The sequence below is a fragment of the Phodopus roborovskii genome, unplaced genomic scaffold (assembly GCF_943737965.1).
Source record: "Phodopus roborovskii unplaced genomic scaffold, PHOROB, whole genome shotgun sequence".
Classification (NCBI taxonomy): Eukaryota; Metazoa; Chordata; class Mammalia; order Rodentia; family Cricetidae; genus Phodopus; species Phodopus roborovskii.
This window is the reverse complement of record NW_026125397.1, coordinates 5,325,781-5,343,236: the sequence shown is the minus strand read 5'-3', so window position 1 is coordinate 5,343,236 and position 17,456 is coordinate 5,325,781. Positions and strand designations below refer to the sequence as shown.

The window sequence follows — 17,456 nt, the reverse complement described above, 5'->3', positions numbered from 1 at the left end:
CCTGTGCATGCTGCCACAATCTCTGTGAGGTCACACATAAGCTCTGATGTGTCTAGAAAGCCAAGTCCAAAGGTCTCTCACTCTCTGCACATTGTCAGCTAGGGGTCTCTGTATTCCACCATCCATAGAGAAAGCTTCTCTGATGATGGCTGAGCAAGACATTGATCTATGAGTATAGAAGAATGCCATTAGTAGTCATTTTTGTGCTAGGTTTCTTTAGCATAAGAGTAGTATTTGGTTCTCCCCTGGGTCCTTGACTATCTAGTCTCAGGTTCTTCACCACACAGCAGTGGCAAGAATGGGTTCTATATCATGGGGCAGACCTTAAATCTAATCAGATATTGAGTGGTTAGTCTCACAGGCTTTGAACCATGATTGCATTAGTGCACCTTGCATGCAGATCTCCTTTGTACATCACAGGGTTTGTAGCTGGGTTTGTATTTATGTTTCTCCTTTGGCAACATGCAGGAAACCTTCCAGTATAATAAACATTATTTGGTAGAGGTGAAGGCTCTAGGGACTCCAGCTTAACTTCTCCATGTTCAATGACTTGTGAAGGTGTAGTCTTCAGCACTGGGGCCACCAATAGCCTCTGCAATAGCCTCAGTTGTTTTGGGGGTTTCTGTGGGCTCTCTTTGGCACTGGAAGCTTCATTTGGTGGTGAGAGGTATCCAGTTTGGGCTCTGTCTTCCCGTTACTTTGACAACTTTATTAGATCATCTCCATGTATATATACATTTTAGAAAGTTTCTACTGTATTAAGTTTCTGTGTGACCTCTCAAATAACCCTTAGTTTTAGATATTCTCTTTGTAGTTCTTCTATCACTCCCATCTTTCCCCATCTATTTACCGGGAAAGACAGATGAGACATATTTTTGATTTTGTACCATACAGTACTTCCAAAATAAAATGTTATCAAAAGAAATGGTAAGTTATTACCTCCATAATGGTTACTGTTTCTCAGAAAAGCCATGTTCAATGTGCCATTTTTCCAGAATTACTCAATGCCCAGTGATTTATTTTATTGAATTTTATTTTAAATTTAATGATAAATTAAGATCATCATATTACTTTTGTTTATAAACACATCATTTAAATTTATTGTACAGATTTTCTTATCTCGAGACTTTAATTTTACACAGATGGTTTAAATTAAATGCAAATCTGATTCATCCACAATAATTTTAAAAAGCTTCTTCTCTGGAATTCAATATATACTGAAACTGAGGTCCAGTGAAATCCTTGGAGTACTATTGCAGGTCTAGACGACTTGCTACACTGGGCCTTGTGTAGTTCCGGGTTACCTTAACAAAGACTTGGGCAGTGCTTCCTGCTTCCTAAGATCCATGGTCACTAACTGTAGGTGAGTGTGGATTTCAGGGACCTATAGAAATACAGAAGCCAATCTAAAACTTCAGATGTTGGATGGAGGGAGGGAGTGACTTGTTCTGTGTCCTCACTTTCAGAGGCATTAGAATATGAGATGCTTGCACCATGCAGAATGTGTGAGCAGGAGTGACTTGATACCTGCCCTCATCACAACAGGACAAGAATCCCTGATCCTAACTAGAAAGGCATTTGAGAGAAAGGCTAGAACTCACAAGCCACAGGATATCAGCTGCCAAATACTAACTCTGAGGGGCTGTGTTTAATAGGATCAAAGACATCACCTGTCTGGAAAGATAAGGGCTAAGCCTATACATTGAATTTGTCAATCAGGATTCTCAGTAAAGTATGTGTATTCAAGTTCTGATGAACTGAAATTAGATTTCAGTAAGTTGGATATACGGTAATACAAGGAATTGCATCATACAGCTAGTTGTGTGACTACTGTCCACTTATGGCTATCAAGCTCTTACAACATAGAAACTACATATTAAAATAGCTGTAGTATGCACAATATTTCAAAAAAGTTGCTATAAAAATAATAAAGGTAAAAGTTTTCTTGCTAATTTTATATGTTGATTACATGCTAAAAGGGTACTTTGTATATCTTGGATTAGCTTATATGAGTTCATTTTGTGTCTCTTTTTGCCTTCTAATGTAACTGTTACAAATTTAAAAGTGTATGCTCAATCTTGGGGCTTTCATTTATTTCTATTTGAGTAGCAATAGTGTGGATTATTGTCTCAAGGAGTCTCATCTGAAAGAGAGGATAGCAAGCAAAGAGTGGCTTGATAGAAATGCACGGTCAAGAAGTTGTAAATTTTCCAGGGGTCCAGGGAAAGGGAAGATGGAGCAGGAAAGACCAGGAGTGATAGGACAGAGTCAGTACCTGTGGGGCTGGGGAGTCAAGTTTGGAGGAGAAGCATGGGGTTTATCCAGAAGCCATCTTGTGTTTTGAAATGTGACCCAAATGGAAGTGCAAACAGGAAGCTGAAGGTATTCGGTATATGAAAGGTATTCAGGCTTCAATGAGGGATTCTTATAACCTATACAGCTTTTGACTAAATGACAACTTTATATTTTGAACTATAATTTTTGTCGTAAAGCGGTCATTAATGTGTAGGAAATTGTAACATAATAATGAAGACTTGTAGTTGCTCTAAGACTAAACTCTTCTTATCACAATAATATTGTTTATAGGAGAATTTGATACAGTGCAGAGCCCCTCTACACCAATCAAAGATCTTGATGACAGAACATGTAGAAGTTCCGGGTCAAAGTCTCGAGGAAGAGGCCGGAAAAATAATCCCTCCCCACCGCCGGACAGTGACCTGGAGGTATGTCTGCTTATCACTAAGAAACAGAAGACACTCGATTTTATTGAATGATATAGTCCATAATTTACTAACTAGTAAATTTCCAAATTGAAATATATATCCTGAATTGAATGGACCTGCTTTGTTTTAGGTAATTTATCAGTTTGAATTATGAGGTTTTTTTTTTTTTTTTTTTTGTCTATCATAACAGCAAATTTTAAAACAATAATATCAAAGGCAAGAGAGTTTTGAATGTTGAAGACTAACATAATTTCATCTTTTGATCCAAAATTATTTTTTAAAGCTAAAAATAAAGCTACTATTTGTGGAATAATTTCCCAAGAAAATAAATTTTTAAGAAGATAAGAGCAATCTGTGTGGAAAGGAAAACAATAAAATTTTGCCATTGACTATATATTGTATTTGTGAACTTTTATTTATTTTTCCACTTGTGAGCTCTTTTGAGACATAACGTTTCTATTATAAAACCCTGAATAACTATAATATGTTACACAATTACACAAACACATAGTTTAACAGGAAAAAAATAATTAGTTCTAGTTGTACCTCAAATCAAGTAGCAGACATTGTGCCTCTTCCTAAGAGATTTGCATGACTACACTTGAGAGGAAAAAAAACGCATTCTGGAGCCTGGGAGGTGACATGACAATGACTGACAGCTAACGAGCCCAAAGGGTGAGGAGTGAGGCAGAGACATTGGCCCATCCCAAGGAACTCGCCATCCTGCACATTTGGAGTGTTAGTCAGTGTAGTTCAAACTCCAGACTCTCTGGCAGAGTCAAAGCCCTGATGTTTGGTAGAATCTCCTAAATTTGTTGAGTCCTTTGAAATCTCCTCGAAGTTTCTGCAGGCCAAACAACACATTTGCCAGTTGATGTGACTCAAGAGTCAACACTAAAGGGGCTACTTTAAACTGTTTTGAAAATAGTAATATCTTTATAAATTTCAAACTATAATGGATCAATATTACACACCTTTTCATCATAAAGTCAGGCTGTATCTTTTTCCTAGTAACTATAATCAAATGTCGGCTGTATTCATTCAAGTCAGGACACCTGATCATTAAGCTTTTGATCACTTATATCACCCATGTTCCCAGGTTTTCCGAGAGTCAGACTTGGCAAATGAAAAATGAGTAAATATTGGAAGAGGGTGATTTTGTTATAGGCCAGTCAAGACTGCCTATAACAAGACCGTTTTCTAACTGTAAAGACCTGTGTCCCTAAACCACAACCATGTTGACACTGGCTGTTTCTCCTCAGCGTGTATTTGTCTGGGACTTGGATGAGACCATCATTGTCTTCCACTCTCTCCTCACTGGATCTTATGCACAGAAGTATGGCAAGGTAAGGAATCAAGAGTTTATTTCAGAAAGTTTTCGGGATTTAACTGGTTAAAAAATCAAGGTCTCCTTTAAATTAGTTTGTTTTCACAAACAAGTGTCAAGTCTTATGATAGTCACCCCTTTGAGGTGGCTTACTGTGCTCAAATGTATACTGGCAACTCAGAGCTAATCAGGAGTTGGTTTACAGGCTTAAGAAATCTTGAGTTTTCTATCTCAAGACTGAAGATCTTATTCTCACATATTGGGAGACAACACCCCTTCACTTACAGAAAGGCCCATCACTCCTCTGCCTTTATCTCTTGCTATTGCTTCTGTAATGAATTTCTTAAAGCAGCATCATGCCTGTGTGAGTTCTCTTCCCTGGACTGACACATCTTCAGGAGGCTGCTCTGATGGAAACACACGGGTGCCTAGGTCTTTAATGGCTTTGACTCTGTCCATAGGATTTGACTGAAACAGAGTCAGGTGAGAACATGTTGGCCCAATTCCATTTCTGTATAAAGCACATGTTTAGTTTTGGTACTTTTACCTATCACAGAAGTGCCTTGTCATACCTTTACAGCGTGACACATTAGTTGGTAGCTCCTCATGTTCTATTAACATGCTGTTTTTAGTAACTGTTGTATTTTTATCTTCTAGACAATATATGATGGATTGCATTCAAGTGTGTCTTTTCTATTTCGTTTTTTGTTTATATGTGTGTATTTGTATATGCATGTGTACATGCATACAGGTGACCACGAAAGCCAGAAGAAGGTGTCAGATCCCAAAGCTAGTGTTACAGGTGTGATGTGAGTTCTGGGAATTGAACCCAGGTCCTTCCTCTGGAAGAGCAGGAAATGCCCTTAATCACTGAGCCATCTTTCCAGCCCCAAGTGTGTCTTTGTAAATTTGTACTTTGGGTGAATCTATACTGTCATTTATTTTTAAATTCCAAGAAGATATAAAAGGTAGCTATTTTTTTTAACAATCATTTACCAAAAAGCATCTTAGTCCCATTATCACTATAATCTGACATAGTTGTCTTGAAACTATACTTTCTAGGGATTATTTCTGTAATTCATAGAAGAGTTGTCTCAAAAGCAGAATACATACATAGACAGGTTTTCTGGGATAAGAAAATATGTAGAATAATAAAGCAAATACATACTTATTTGTATCCCATATTTATTGAATTTTATTTCCTGTTTCATGCTTCTCAGTATGTTTTATAAATACATCAGTGAGCTCAGGCTACCTACCGTAGCAAAGCATCCACAGGCTGGGTGATTTAAATTTCTTTCTCAAAGTCTCAAATATTTTCCTTCAAGATAAAAGTACTAGTAAGTTAGATTCTGGTCAGGGTTACCCTCTTGCTGTCCCAAACTGTGTGGCATACAGAGGAAGGCAGCAAGTTCTTGTTGGAGGGTACCATCCTTGTGACCTAAGTTTTCTCTTCCATTCTCCCATATTGGAGGTTAGGATTTCAACATATAAATCTTGGAGCTGCACATTCAGTTCATAACATAGCTAAATGAAATTGTAATTAAAACATGACCACAATTTATAACTAAATTGTTGTCATAAATCTGGAATGCAAAATCAAAATTCTATGACTGGTGCAATATGTAATCTAATGCTTTTCAAAACATAATCTAAAGATTTTTTTTTAAAAAAATTGACTTTTCAAAAACATTCCAGAGCCCTGTTTAAATGTCAATGTTAGCTTATGCAGCTCTGTTTCATGTTAAATAAAAGTTTAAAATAAACAGCCAGTCTTGATCATATATGACTCCACTTACAGGTCGAAAAATCCCTCACTAGGGACTGTCCTGAGAAGTGTCACCAGCTTTTGTCAGATCAGTGGTGAAACTCACCTCCTCCAGTTGCATAGTAAGCAGACTAGAACAGCAGGAGGCCTTTGGGTTATAGCAAGCCTCTGGTTTCTCCTGTCGGGGGTGATAGGAACTGTCCCACAACACAGAGTCCCACCACTGTTCTGGTTCAGTACAAGAAGCCAAGTGACTAGGAACCAACACCTTTGAAATTGTGAACCAAAATACATCTTTCCTCTTTCCAATGAAAACGCCAAGGAGTGGGACCTGAGAGATGACGCAATGGTTAAAAGTACTGGCTGCTCTTCCAAAGGAGCTAGGTTCAATTCCCAGCACCCTCATGGCAGCTCACAGCTGTCTTTAATTCCATTATCAGGGGATCTGGCATCCTTGCACAGACATGAATGCAGGCAAAACCCCAGGGCACATATAAAAAGTAAATCTTACAAAAGTAGACTTATTAAAAAAAATAGAAGAAGAAAAGAAGAAAGGAAGGTAGGAAGGAGGAAAGAAAGGAAGGAGGGAGAAAGAGAGGGAGGGAGGGAGGGAGGGAGGAAGGAAGGAAGGAAGGAAGGAAGGAAGGGAGAAAGCAAATGAGCAAATGCAGGGAAGAGCAGGGAAGTCTGACTGACTTCCTTCAGCTGACTCACAAGCTGACTAACTGTAAGAGCAAATCCAAAGCCAGCTCTCGGGCCTCTCTCCTTGGGTGTTGCATCACTGACACATTTCTCCAGAGGCGCTGAGGGATGTTCTAAATGTTTTATCTCAGGAAAAAATTAATTAATCAATCTCATTCCTCGATGTGTTAATTAGTGGTCTTTAGAAAAGGCCTGGTGAATTAAAGTGAAGAGTGCTTACAGTTCATGGTGATTCGGTGCACGCTATCACGTCAAAGTGGCTCTGAGATAGTTCGGTGCAAACCATCTTCTAGTGAGATTGAATTCATTAGCTTTCCAGTGACTTCACAGGCTGATGGAAGTGAAGCCATTCTAGCCATTACTTGAAAAAAAAATTTTTTATTCACTGTAGTAACTAAGATGGAACTGGAGAGGTGGCCCAGCTGTTGAAAACACTTACTGCTCTTCCTGAGGACCTGGCTCAGTTTCTAGTACCCACGTAAACATCTATAACTCCAGTCCAAAGGATCTGATGCCCTCTTCTGGCTTCTGCAAGCTACTGCAGTAATAAACTCACGAGAGTCCATGCATATACATATTTTTAAAAGTAACTGGAACCATTAGTTTTGGAGGATGGGTAGAGGACCCGTATCCTGTTCAGAGTTGTGTAGATGTGAAACTGCGTATGTGTACCCAGTCCATCTCATGTCTTACATCACTCTTGTTCCTTCAATTAACAATAACTACATTTCTTTACTTGTATAAAAATAATTACATTATCTTTGTTTGTGTGTGCATGTGTACATGTTCCATAGCATACATGTGGCAGTCAGAGAACTACTTTCACAAGTTTTCTCTCTCTCTCCTTCCATGGTCTGAGCCCTAGAGATGAAATCCAGGCTATCAGATTTTGCAGCAAGCTCCTTTACCCTATACCACCTTGTGAGTCCCCAGTAAGCATTTTAAATGCTCAACTTGGTGTAACGGGGATATTCTAGGTTTTCAGTGGAGCATTCTTTATGCATGTGGTATATCTATCCTACAGAATGTCATTATACAAAAATACATAAGAATATGGCTGCTCCAGCTGGAGGGAAGTGGCAAGGGATGGTAGAATGCCATGGTCCTCACAAAGCAAGGTCCCTCTCCTGTTTATTCTCAGTCACCCAAAATGAGCTTACAGAGGCCTTGGCTTGCTCTGAATATATCCTGTAATGAGCCATCAGATGACCTAAGCATTAGAGGATCCTCTGTGCCTGGACAGGTTGCATGACAAATCATTTGACCTCTGAGGCAACTTCTTTATCAGAAATTGGTTATAGTGGCATAATGGTATGCACTGGTAACCACGGTACTTGAAAGACTGAGGAAGACTGCAGCTGCAAGGCCAGCCTGGCCTACATTGTGTTCCTCAAGGCAAGCCTGGGCTATACAGTGTGTTCCAGGCCAACCTGAGGCAAATAAATAAGTGGTTTTGTACTTAAAACTTAAAAAATAAAAACAAAAAAAGAAGGTGATTGTTTTCCTTGCTGGAGTTAGTGGATGGGTTAAATGAGATCGTGTAAATATATCAAGAGCACTTAGCTATGAAAAGGAGAATCCATTTCTCAAGTCAAGTAAATTTAAGTAAGTTTATCCTTTCCCCTCCAAATGAGAAGTATCTGGAAATGGACACTTTCAGAGATGTAGAAGGTCACAATTGGCTCTCACAATACCTATGGTGATGCATGATGGCATAAAATACATTGAACCGGAAGTAGAGGCCATGTGTGCTTGAACTGTAAAATCAAGCTGGAACATCAGTACACCTACCAACCTGCCTGCCTCCACCTGTCTCCCAGACCTGGAGGTTGTAGCACGTGTTGTCTTTGGCCCTGGAGTAAGTACATCCTCTTCGGTGGGTTGCCCACTTATCTCTCAACTCTGCTCTGTACCTCTAATGCTGTACAACATAGTTCACAAGTGACACACCAGCCAGAACTTGTCTCTCTGTCTTAAAAGTCTCTATCCTCCTTCCTCTTGGCGCTGCCACGCAGGACCTTTGCAAATAAAAGTCATAGTCTCCGATGTTGTAGGAATGCCATTATCTCACAAATGCTTTCACATAACAACTAATGTTATTTATTCACTTAGGAACACTGGTAGGATATTCTATATCCACTTGTAAATAATACAAAATTTCCAAAGTTCTTCCTAATACGTTATCACTTTATGGCTCTACTCAACTGTCAACACTCTCTCTTCCCAAGCAGAACTATTTCTGGATCTTTCTGAGGGTGGCAAGTGCAGACTCTGCTGCCGGGAGGCTGGTGATGGGTTCTGTGGCTGAGTACCAGTTGGCGTGCACAGTTTCGTCACTGCAAAAATCTAAAATAGAAGTTCATGATTTTGACAGGATGACACTCAGGCATCATCCACCACCTAGGAGTTTATGAAGACTATTCTGATGTTCTGGATAATTGTGTATATTATTTTGCCTAAATAGTAGTAACTCCCTTTTTGGGCGATGGAATAAATGCCAATAAATTTGGCTGTAGTGATTCAATTTATGCTGGAACATTAATGACTTTCGTGCCTGGAAGCCATGGTTATCTAAAGCCATTATGCAGTAATGATACAAAATAAATAAATAGTCCAAGCCAGAGAAAAAAAATCCAAGGAAAGGTGAATAATTGCATTACAATGTGCCATTGTAATTCAAGGTCCAAGGAGACTTGCCTATATGAAGCAATGCCTGTGGAAATCAGAGCCCATCAGAATAAACCATCCAACTGCTTCTGGATTTATCCGTCTATACTCTCACATAAAACAAGACTTAAGAAGCGCTGGCTGGATTTTCTATAGAGCAGTAAAGAAAGTAGACTTGCATGATTTAATAGGAAGTGGCTGGCGTTGCTAAAAGAATTCTGTATCTGAAGTAGCACTCAGGACAGTTAACACCAATGGCCATTTCCTCCTTTCTGAGCATAAGAGTTAAAGTTTGGCCGTGGGGGGATTATAGACCTGAGTTCAAATCTATCTCTGCCACTCAAGATCATGTAACCTTGGGAGTTTGTTGTTGTTGTTTTCCTTCCTTGCTCCCTTCCCCCTTCCCTCCCTCCCTCCTCCCCTCCCTCCTTCCCTTCCTTCCTCTCTCTCCTCCCTCCCTTCCTTTCTTTTTGTATGTGGTTCAAAAGGAATTTTAAATTTGCACAACTGGATTCTTTCCAGGAAATGTGTTCCTTCCATTTGTGTCTGTTACTTTACCCGTCAGTATGAGACACTCAATTCAGTGACAAGAACTCAGCACTATTTATAGTCATGGTGGCTAGAGTCAGGGCTGGGAGTACATAAAGTAAATGAAAACAGAATTGAATTTCCACGTGTCAAAAAGTAGACAATATAAGTCACATATGGTCATGTATACCTTAATCCAAGTACTCAGGGATCAAAGGCAGAAGGATCCTTATGAGTTCAGGTCCAAATAAAATGGGTATTATTTCTCATGGTTGCTCATAGCATGTTATTGTACCTCTGTGTGTAGTAATACACAAATAGAATGTACACACATAGAATAAAGTTGAATCCAGGCCAATGGCATGTGTCACAGTCTGCCTATGAGAGGTTGAGAGCAATGGTATCTGCTATCTTAAAATCTTTATGTCTGATAAATATTTATAGACTTTTCTGCTAGATTAAATGGGGCTAGGTGATGGTATACAAGTTCCAGGGGCAGTCAATTTAGGGCATCTTCCTCAACCACTCTCCAAGCTGTTTACTTTTTAATCAGCAAAATATTTTTAATATTAAATCAATTTTAAATTTCCATATGTATGTACAGACAGTATTTACATGATTTTCCTTCCCTCCAGGACTCCAAATACCTCCAAAATTCATGATTTCTTTTTAAATTACTATATATATATATATTGCTCAACCTGCTGAGTCTGTTTAGTGTTTTTATGTATAGGTATTTATATATTTAGGGTTGACCACTTGGTATTAGATAATCAGTTAATGGGTTCATTTCTGGGGGAAGAGTAATTCTTCTATCAGGAGTTATTAATTTCCTGTAGCCCTTCATAAAGAGGTGCCCTGTGAGCCTTCCCCTATCCATAAAGACAAATCAACTGGCGTTTCTATTGTTCAGGTCTTGTTTAGACAACCATATAGCTGAAATTGCATGAGTTCAGTTTTCCAGGCATACATAGAAGAGAAATATCACATTAAACATTCTGGTCCTCTCTATCTTAGAGCGTGTATGTCCCCTCTTCTGTGCTAACCCTTGAGCCTCTGGTCAGGAGTTGTGTTTTGGATGTATCAATTACAGCTAAGCACCCTACAATCTGTGCGTATGACCAGCCATGACTTTCTATAATGGTCTGATACAAAAGGAATCTTCTCTTGATGAGGGGTGAAAGGTGCACTTATCTGTGGTTTAGAGGTCAATATTTAGAGTATGGTTAGAAATTGTACCGATTTAGGAAAGGGGCAGTAGTAGGTGACCCTCTAAGATCTGTGACCTTACTATCCACTGGCAGTTGGCTAAGTTTCCCATATTGAGCATGATTTCTGTGTTGTTGCTTGGGCCTTGGTTAGAGCCTAAACTTAAGTGCCACCCACTATTGTACCTTTAGCGATATCTGGCTGTGATCATCATGTTGTGGTTCATAGGCGTCCCAACTGGGTAAGATTACTGATTACTTTCCTCATGTGTGCTTAGGCATCTTCTCTCCCCTGTGTAAGAATCTACAAATGTGCTTTAGGTCCCATAGGAATAACTGATCCAAGATCCCAGGATCTTAAAAGAAAAATAGTCCTTTAAAAAAATACATAATTGCCGCCCTCCTGAGATATTTTTATAGTGTTTCCCTAGAGGAGGAATTGCAGCTGATGGCCCAATGCAGGGCAGAGACCCACAGACAGACAGTCTGGCTCCAATTTATGTTCTGTGCTAACATGGCTAATAGGCATTAGTATTTTGATTTAGAGAAGTGCTCTACTTGATCCTAACTTGGGTGTATGCACTGGTAACATCTGGCTTAGAGGCACAGATTTCAAGGCCAAGTGCTATTTTTTTTTTCAATCTTTTCCTTCCTCTTCTCCCTCCCTCCTTCCCTCTCTCTATCCTCCGTGTGTGTGTGTGTGTGTGTGTGTGTGTGTGTGTGTCTCCGTCTCTCTCTGTCTCTGTCTCTCTCTCTCTTTCTCTCTCTCTCTCTCTCCTTCTTCCTTCCCTTTCACTCTTTCCAATGAAGTGTCCTGGGAATCATTTCAATGTTTTGATAGAGCCGCGCTCGGCATAGATTGGCAGAATTTCCACTTGCCCCATGTTGAACTCTGTTGGAGACACTCTCAATCTCTCAGAACTCTCACATGTGTAACGAGCCTCCGAGCTTTCATACAACCCTGCCTGTGCCTTTGCTTTCCCACCTTTTCACCCGGTCCAAGTTTTTGCCATCTCTTCATTTTCAGTTCACTCACTACAGCTGAATGGGAAAAAAAAAATGCAGCAGATCCGTATTCCTAAGGAACGCTGTAAACATCTATGAAAATGAGTAAGCACTTCAATACAACACTTGGGTTCTCTCCAGGAGTCTGTCTCACTCTCAGATGCCTGATGAAGCACCGGCCCTGAAGCCGCTGTTGGCTCCTTCCCAGCCACGGCTGCCCACGATGGCCACACTCTGGGAAGCTTTTACCCCCCAGGGGCACAGTCCTCCATTTTGGAATCTGAGATTTGGAAAACTGTGATGCTGTAATCTGCTTCTTCAAAATTAGCTGTCCCAGTGACTTACTTAGCCTGAAGAGGGGGATAAAATTGTAGATTTGAGAAGCGGCTTTCTACAAACAGTTATGATCACCTCCTCTTAACTTGATTTTCCTTGACTTGTGGCATAGATGACCGAACACCTCTTCTTCAATGGGCTTGCTCTCTGGAAACCTTAGTAAAATTTAACGTTCACACTCTGACAAAAGTCAAATCTAAACTTACCCAGTTACCCAGTTAAGAAATTGGATTTTTGTCAGAATGCTTACCGAGTGCAGGCTGTGGTGGGTTATGTGATGTACAAACACCATAGCCTGTGAATCAAGTGCTGAGCCCTCCTGGTGGCATGGGGTTGCATTCCAGTGGTGTGCCCAAACACAGCTTTCAGCCTACAGCACGCTGTGCCTGCTTACTGGAAGAGTCGTGCATTTCTTTACGTGCATTTGTTTGCATGCTTATCAGACGCACAGAAAATGCATTCTTCGTGCATTTTTCTATCACTGTTGGATAGCACCAAGAGGGATGCTGTTTAGAAGCATGTTATCAATCAAAGTAGCAATCACGGGGCCACTAGGCTTTCTCTCATCTTCCCTTACATCAGATCTGTAAATGCAAAGAATGTAAGGAATGAACATGAGATAGCAAATAATTTTATTGGAAACTTAAAAAGGGAAACAAATACCAGTTGGGATAAAAGTTTCACTAACCTAGCCCCCAAAAGAAAAACTTTAAGAAGCAAGATACTTCTGTAGCCTCATCTGAAATGGATATCTTTAGGGCAGAAATCATCAGAGCTCAGTGAGGCTCCCTTCTACTGTCTTGCATCACGGACATTCCTCAAAAGCAGGGAGCGTCACTAATGGAATTATATGTTTTCATGCTGTAATTACATTTGATTTTCCTGATATTTCTGTAGACATTTTGTTCATGGGTCTATGACTTTGCAGAATATTTAGAAGTTTTCTATAACCCTGTTCTAATTAAGACCCCCACTCTGTTCCTTCCAAAAGAGATTAGCAAGAGAAGTTTTTAACAGAAAAAGACAAATTGTAGTTAAAAAAAATTATTTAAGCTTCAGAGAGTTCTCTCAATAACAAAGGATGTGAACAACAAAAGAGTGTCTTATAATGGGAGGAAATACAGTCAGTCAGGGATCCTTCTGAGATCTGAAATGGCATGAGCTAAAATAAAATAAAATAAAAGCCTTGGGTACACAATATATATTTTCTTTATTTTTGAATGAGTACTTGTTAGACAGAACAATTTGATCTTGCCTTGTGTTGAGTTTTATTGTGGACACATTGAACTTTCTAGAACCTATATGTATAAAGTGTGTCTGAGTATTCATACAACCCTGTCCCTTCATCATCCCATATTTTTTGATTTGTGATTTGGGTATATTGATTCAGCTGTCACTGAAAGCAGATCAATGTGGCAATAGAGTCCAAGTCTAAGTCACCAAAGGACATGATCCAAGATATGAGCATCCACATAGGATTTTGTCAGTAATGTTTAAAAATCCATAAAAATGCCCGCTGAGAAAATGAAAATAACAAAGTATGGTGGAATCACATACACTGTCCCTGTCTTTGTCTCATCCTTGCCCACATCAACCCTTGAGTTTACTTTATATAGCCTCCAGATCCCACTAGCATTTGATTCCTATTTATTAATCTGGCCCTCCCATTCTCCACATTTCCAAAGCTACAGAATCTGAGAGGAACACTTGAAATATGTTTACACTCTGTTGTTTCCTTCACAAAGCACTATGGACATAGATGTAGGACGAAGGCTGAATGATGCTTTGGAGAGGCATCTACTGGCAAGTGGAGCAGGTTGGAGGTATAATTGAAAGTCACTGGGCCTGCCCTGAATGGGGTGTTCTTATCTGTAATTGAAGTAAAGTTCTCTATGTCTCTATCCAGGTTTAGCACATTTCTTAAAATGCCACTTATTAGAATACTGAGGACCAGATTTCAGATCTCTCAATCCCTGCTGTCTGGTTCATGGCCCAGCCACTCAACCCAAATCAAATAGACAAAACCAGTCGTGTCCTTCTAGACTTAACAGCTTCATGAGAAATCATTGTCTTCACTCTGAAGCATCCGTCTAGCCTTGGACTCAAAGGAGTCGCTCCCTTCAGGGTCTCTGCTTTCTGCATCTCTCACTCGCACCTGTAGCAGTTCTTTAGATTTGTTTCACCTTTGATCATCTCAATACAACCATATGAAGGAAAGCCCTCCAGTACCTAAACTCTCCTTAAAGTCTCAAAATCTCGCGATGCCGGGATTTCAGCTGCAGGTGGCCATAGTAAGGTAACAGCCTGGCTCCTGGCTCTTAAGTCTTTGCTGCTATTTAAGGTATTGGTCACTGTAAGATGTAGAATCATTTTGACTCCTCACCAATCCCTGCATTTCTCTTCCCTTCTAAAACAGTAGTTCTCAGCCTTCCTAACTAACATTGTGACCCTTTGATTGGGACCCCAACCATAAAATTATTTTGTTACTACTATACAGCTGTAATTTTGCTACTGTTATGTCATAATGAAAATATATGATATGCAGGATATCTGATATGCAGGTCTAAAGGGGGTTGAGACTCAAGGTTGCATTTTCTACACAGGGTACTCTCCATTTCTTGCAACTTTAGTAAAATTAAGGTTAGAGTTAAATAAAATCCCTGTTATCCTGTCAATCAAAGTGCAATCTATAATTAAGTGACAGTTCTGCCATTCTCTGTCTGATCTTACTATCCCAACATAATGCAATAGTCCCCGCTCAAGTTCTGTGACATTCACTTGGCCTGTTCTCCACCTCTAATTTGGTTGTAGTCATCCTTTCTTTTATTTTTAAGATTACAATATAATTATAGGCTTTCTCCCTTCCCTTCCCTCTTTGCGAATTTTCCCATACATCTCTCCCACTTTTTTCAATTTACTTCTTTTTTCTCTGTTATTGCATGCATATATGTATATCTATATATTTCTAAACATAACCTATTTACTCTGTATAATAAGTGAATTTTCTTTCAAATGTTAATATGCTTTCTCTTTTCCACAGTCATCCAAATATGCTTTGCGAAATGTATACATAGCATATTTGTAAACAGGGTCATCCAAACTAGTTGGCTTTCAAGCTCAATTATGAATATACTGATTTCATAGATAAGTTTCTATTGAAGTCTACATATGCATGCAAATTTCTATAAATTATGAGATATATCTTTTGATGTTCGTGTTGTAAATAATTTATATGTCATCTTATCACACATATGTAATTATATAGAAATTATAAATGCCATAATTGTGTTCGGGTGTATAGCGTAAGTTTAAATATATATATATAATATATAGTAATTATCACATTGATAATTAATATTTCTTTTTCAAACATTTATTATTCTTAGGGGTGAGAATGAAATGTTTTATTCCGACCACCTGAAAGACTACAGTATATATTGTTAACTGTAGTAACCCTACTTTATATTATCAGTCACTAAGGCATTGTCATAATTTTAGATATTTCCCAATTTTTTCAGCTCTCCCCTCACCTCTGGAAAATGTTTTAATCCTCACTATAAATGCACCTGATATTTTGCATTCTCCAACGATATGTACCCAAAATATTTTATTACTCATTGTGACTATTGAAATTTTGCCTCATTATATATGCATTTTTTCCAGGATCCCCCAATGGCTGTGACCCTCGGGCTCCGTATGGAGGAAATGATCTTTAATCTTGCTGATACACATTTGTTTTTTAATGATTTAGAGGTAAGACTTTTAAAAGCTAAGAATAATTATTGCCAACACAGAAACTCTCAAATGGTGTCATGTATGCAGAAAGCCTTAAGAAATCTGAAAAAAACGGATATTCGTCCCATGAGAACTGTGAAGTTTTTGTGCAGTGGAAAATTTGCATAGACTACTATGAACAGGAAGTAAACCTGTGCTCTTGAATTATACACATTTAGAGACACAAACTGAGAACAAAACTGTCTTAGAAGAATAGATGGTACCCTCTGTGGCTTGGGTCAGGCAAACCCTCATTCTGCCATTGGTTCATTGGTATCTCACCTTTGCATTAACAGCTGCATACCAAGTTACTAATCAGAAATCGATTTATGTTATTCACTGATACCCCAGATTGCTAACACACAGAATAAGAAATAATAAAGTGGTTTGGGCAAGGGACCAAAAGTACCTCATGAACATACTGGGATAAAATAAAGATTTCTCATTTTTCAAATGACAAACTTAACTTTTCATTTTAATTTTGTGATTTCACAATGGTGAACCTTTTATCTATAGTGACATTATGAACAGAGATGGTGAAGATTATTATGATCTCTCACTTGGCTCTAGACATTTTATGTTGAACTTTCCATTACCATCAATGCTTTTAAATAAATAAGTGCATCACTTTACTTTCCCGAGGACAAACTATAGTTTTAATAATGCAACATATACTGTATATCATATATGTGGCATATATACCATCAATGTGTGTGTGTCCAAGGTCACCAGCAGGCTCAATACTAGAACTCTGATCTTAAAGCAAAGACAAGAGTACAGACTTCTACCCCCAAACCTTGATGAAATTATGGTGAAGAAAAGAAAAGCCACATTTTAGTGAGCGGCTTCGTTAAGATTTTAGGTCAAGATGTAGCTGCATCAGAGAAGGAGATGAAGAATGATTCCTTGTGAACCATAAAATCATTTTCTGAGAGCTACAAGGTCAGAAACAATCAGTTGCTTTCTCAGCTCTGTCTGCATGTTCCCTGATAAAATGTCTGTTCAGAGAAACTTTATTTGTTAATGAACAATCTAGTTTTCCATTTTTTGTATAATAAGAAAAACTCACGACCCTTGTAAAACCTGACTTCAGCTAATCCCACTGCTCCTAATTCCCAGGGATGCATGATGCTTTTGCGATGATGCCTGCTAATAAGAAACAATTGAACTTACATGGAACTTGGCGTTTTAAATTCAGTAATAGCTATCTGCTACCTTTCTTGTTCTTAGTATGGATGAATCGCAGCTTAAAAAATTATCAGATGATTAATATGGGAAATTGTATGTGGTTTTTCCCAGTTTTATAGTGTTTATCTCATTTGACTTCTTTTTACTAGAAACATGTAGAATAAATTAACTTAAACCTTTTTGGTGACATCTTAAAAATAAGATGGAATAAGGCAAATTAGGGTTATCAT

The 17,456-nt window shown here is 38.7% G+C and overlaps 1 protein-coding gene across 7 annotated transcripts in view; it reads left to right on the top strand.

Annotated features, from left to right (window-relative positions):
* The window catches only part of Eya4 (EYA transcriptional coactivator and phosphatase 4), a 207,497-nt gene that overhangs the window by 175,223 nt on the left and 14,818 nt on the right, over window positions 1-17,456 (top strand). For all 7 annotated transcript variants that reach the window (XM_051175386.1, XM_051175388.1, XM_051175387.1 and 4 more), the window contains 3 exons: window positions 2,587-2,723; window positions 3,986-4,069; window positions 15,928-16,017. In XM_051175386.1, coding sequence (XP_051031343.1) covers window positions 2,587-2,723; window positions 3,986-4,069; window positions 15,928-16,017 — 311 coding nt within the window. The remainder of the gene's footprint in view (window positions 1-2,586; window positions 2,724-3,985; window positions 4,070-15,927; window positions 16,018-17,456) is intronic.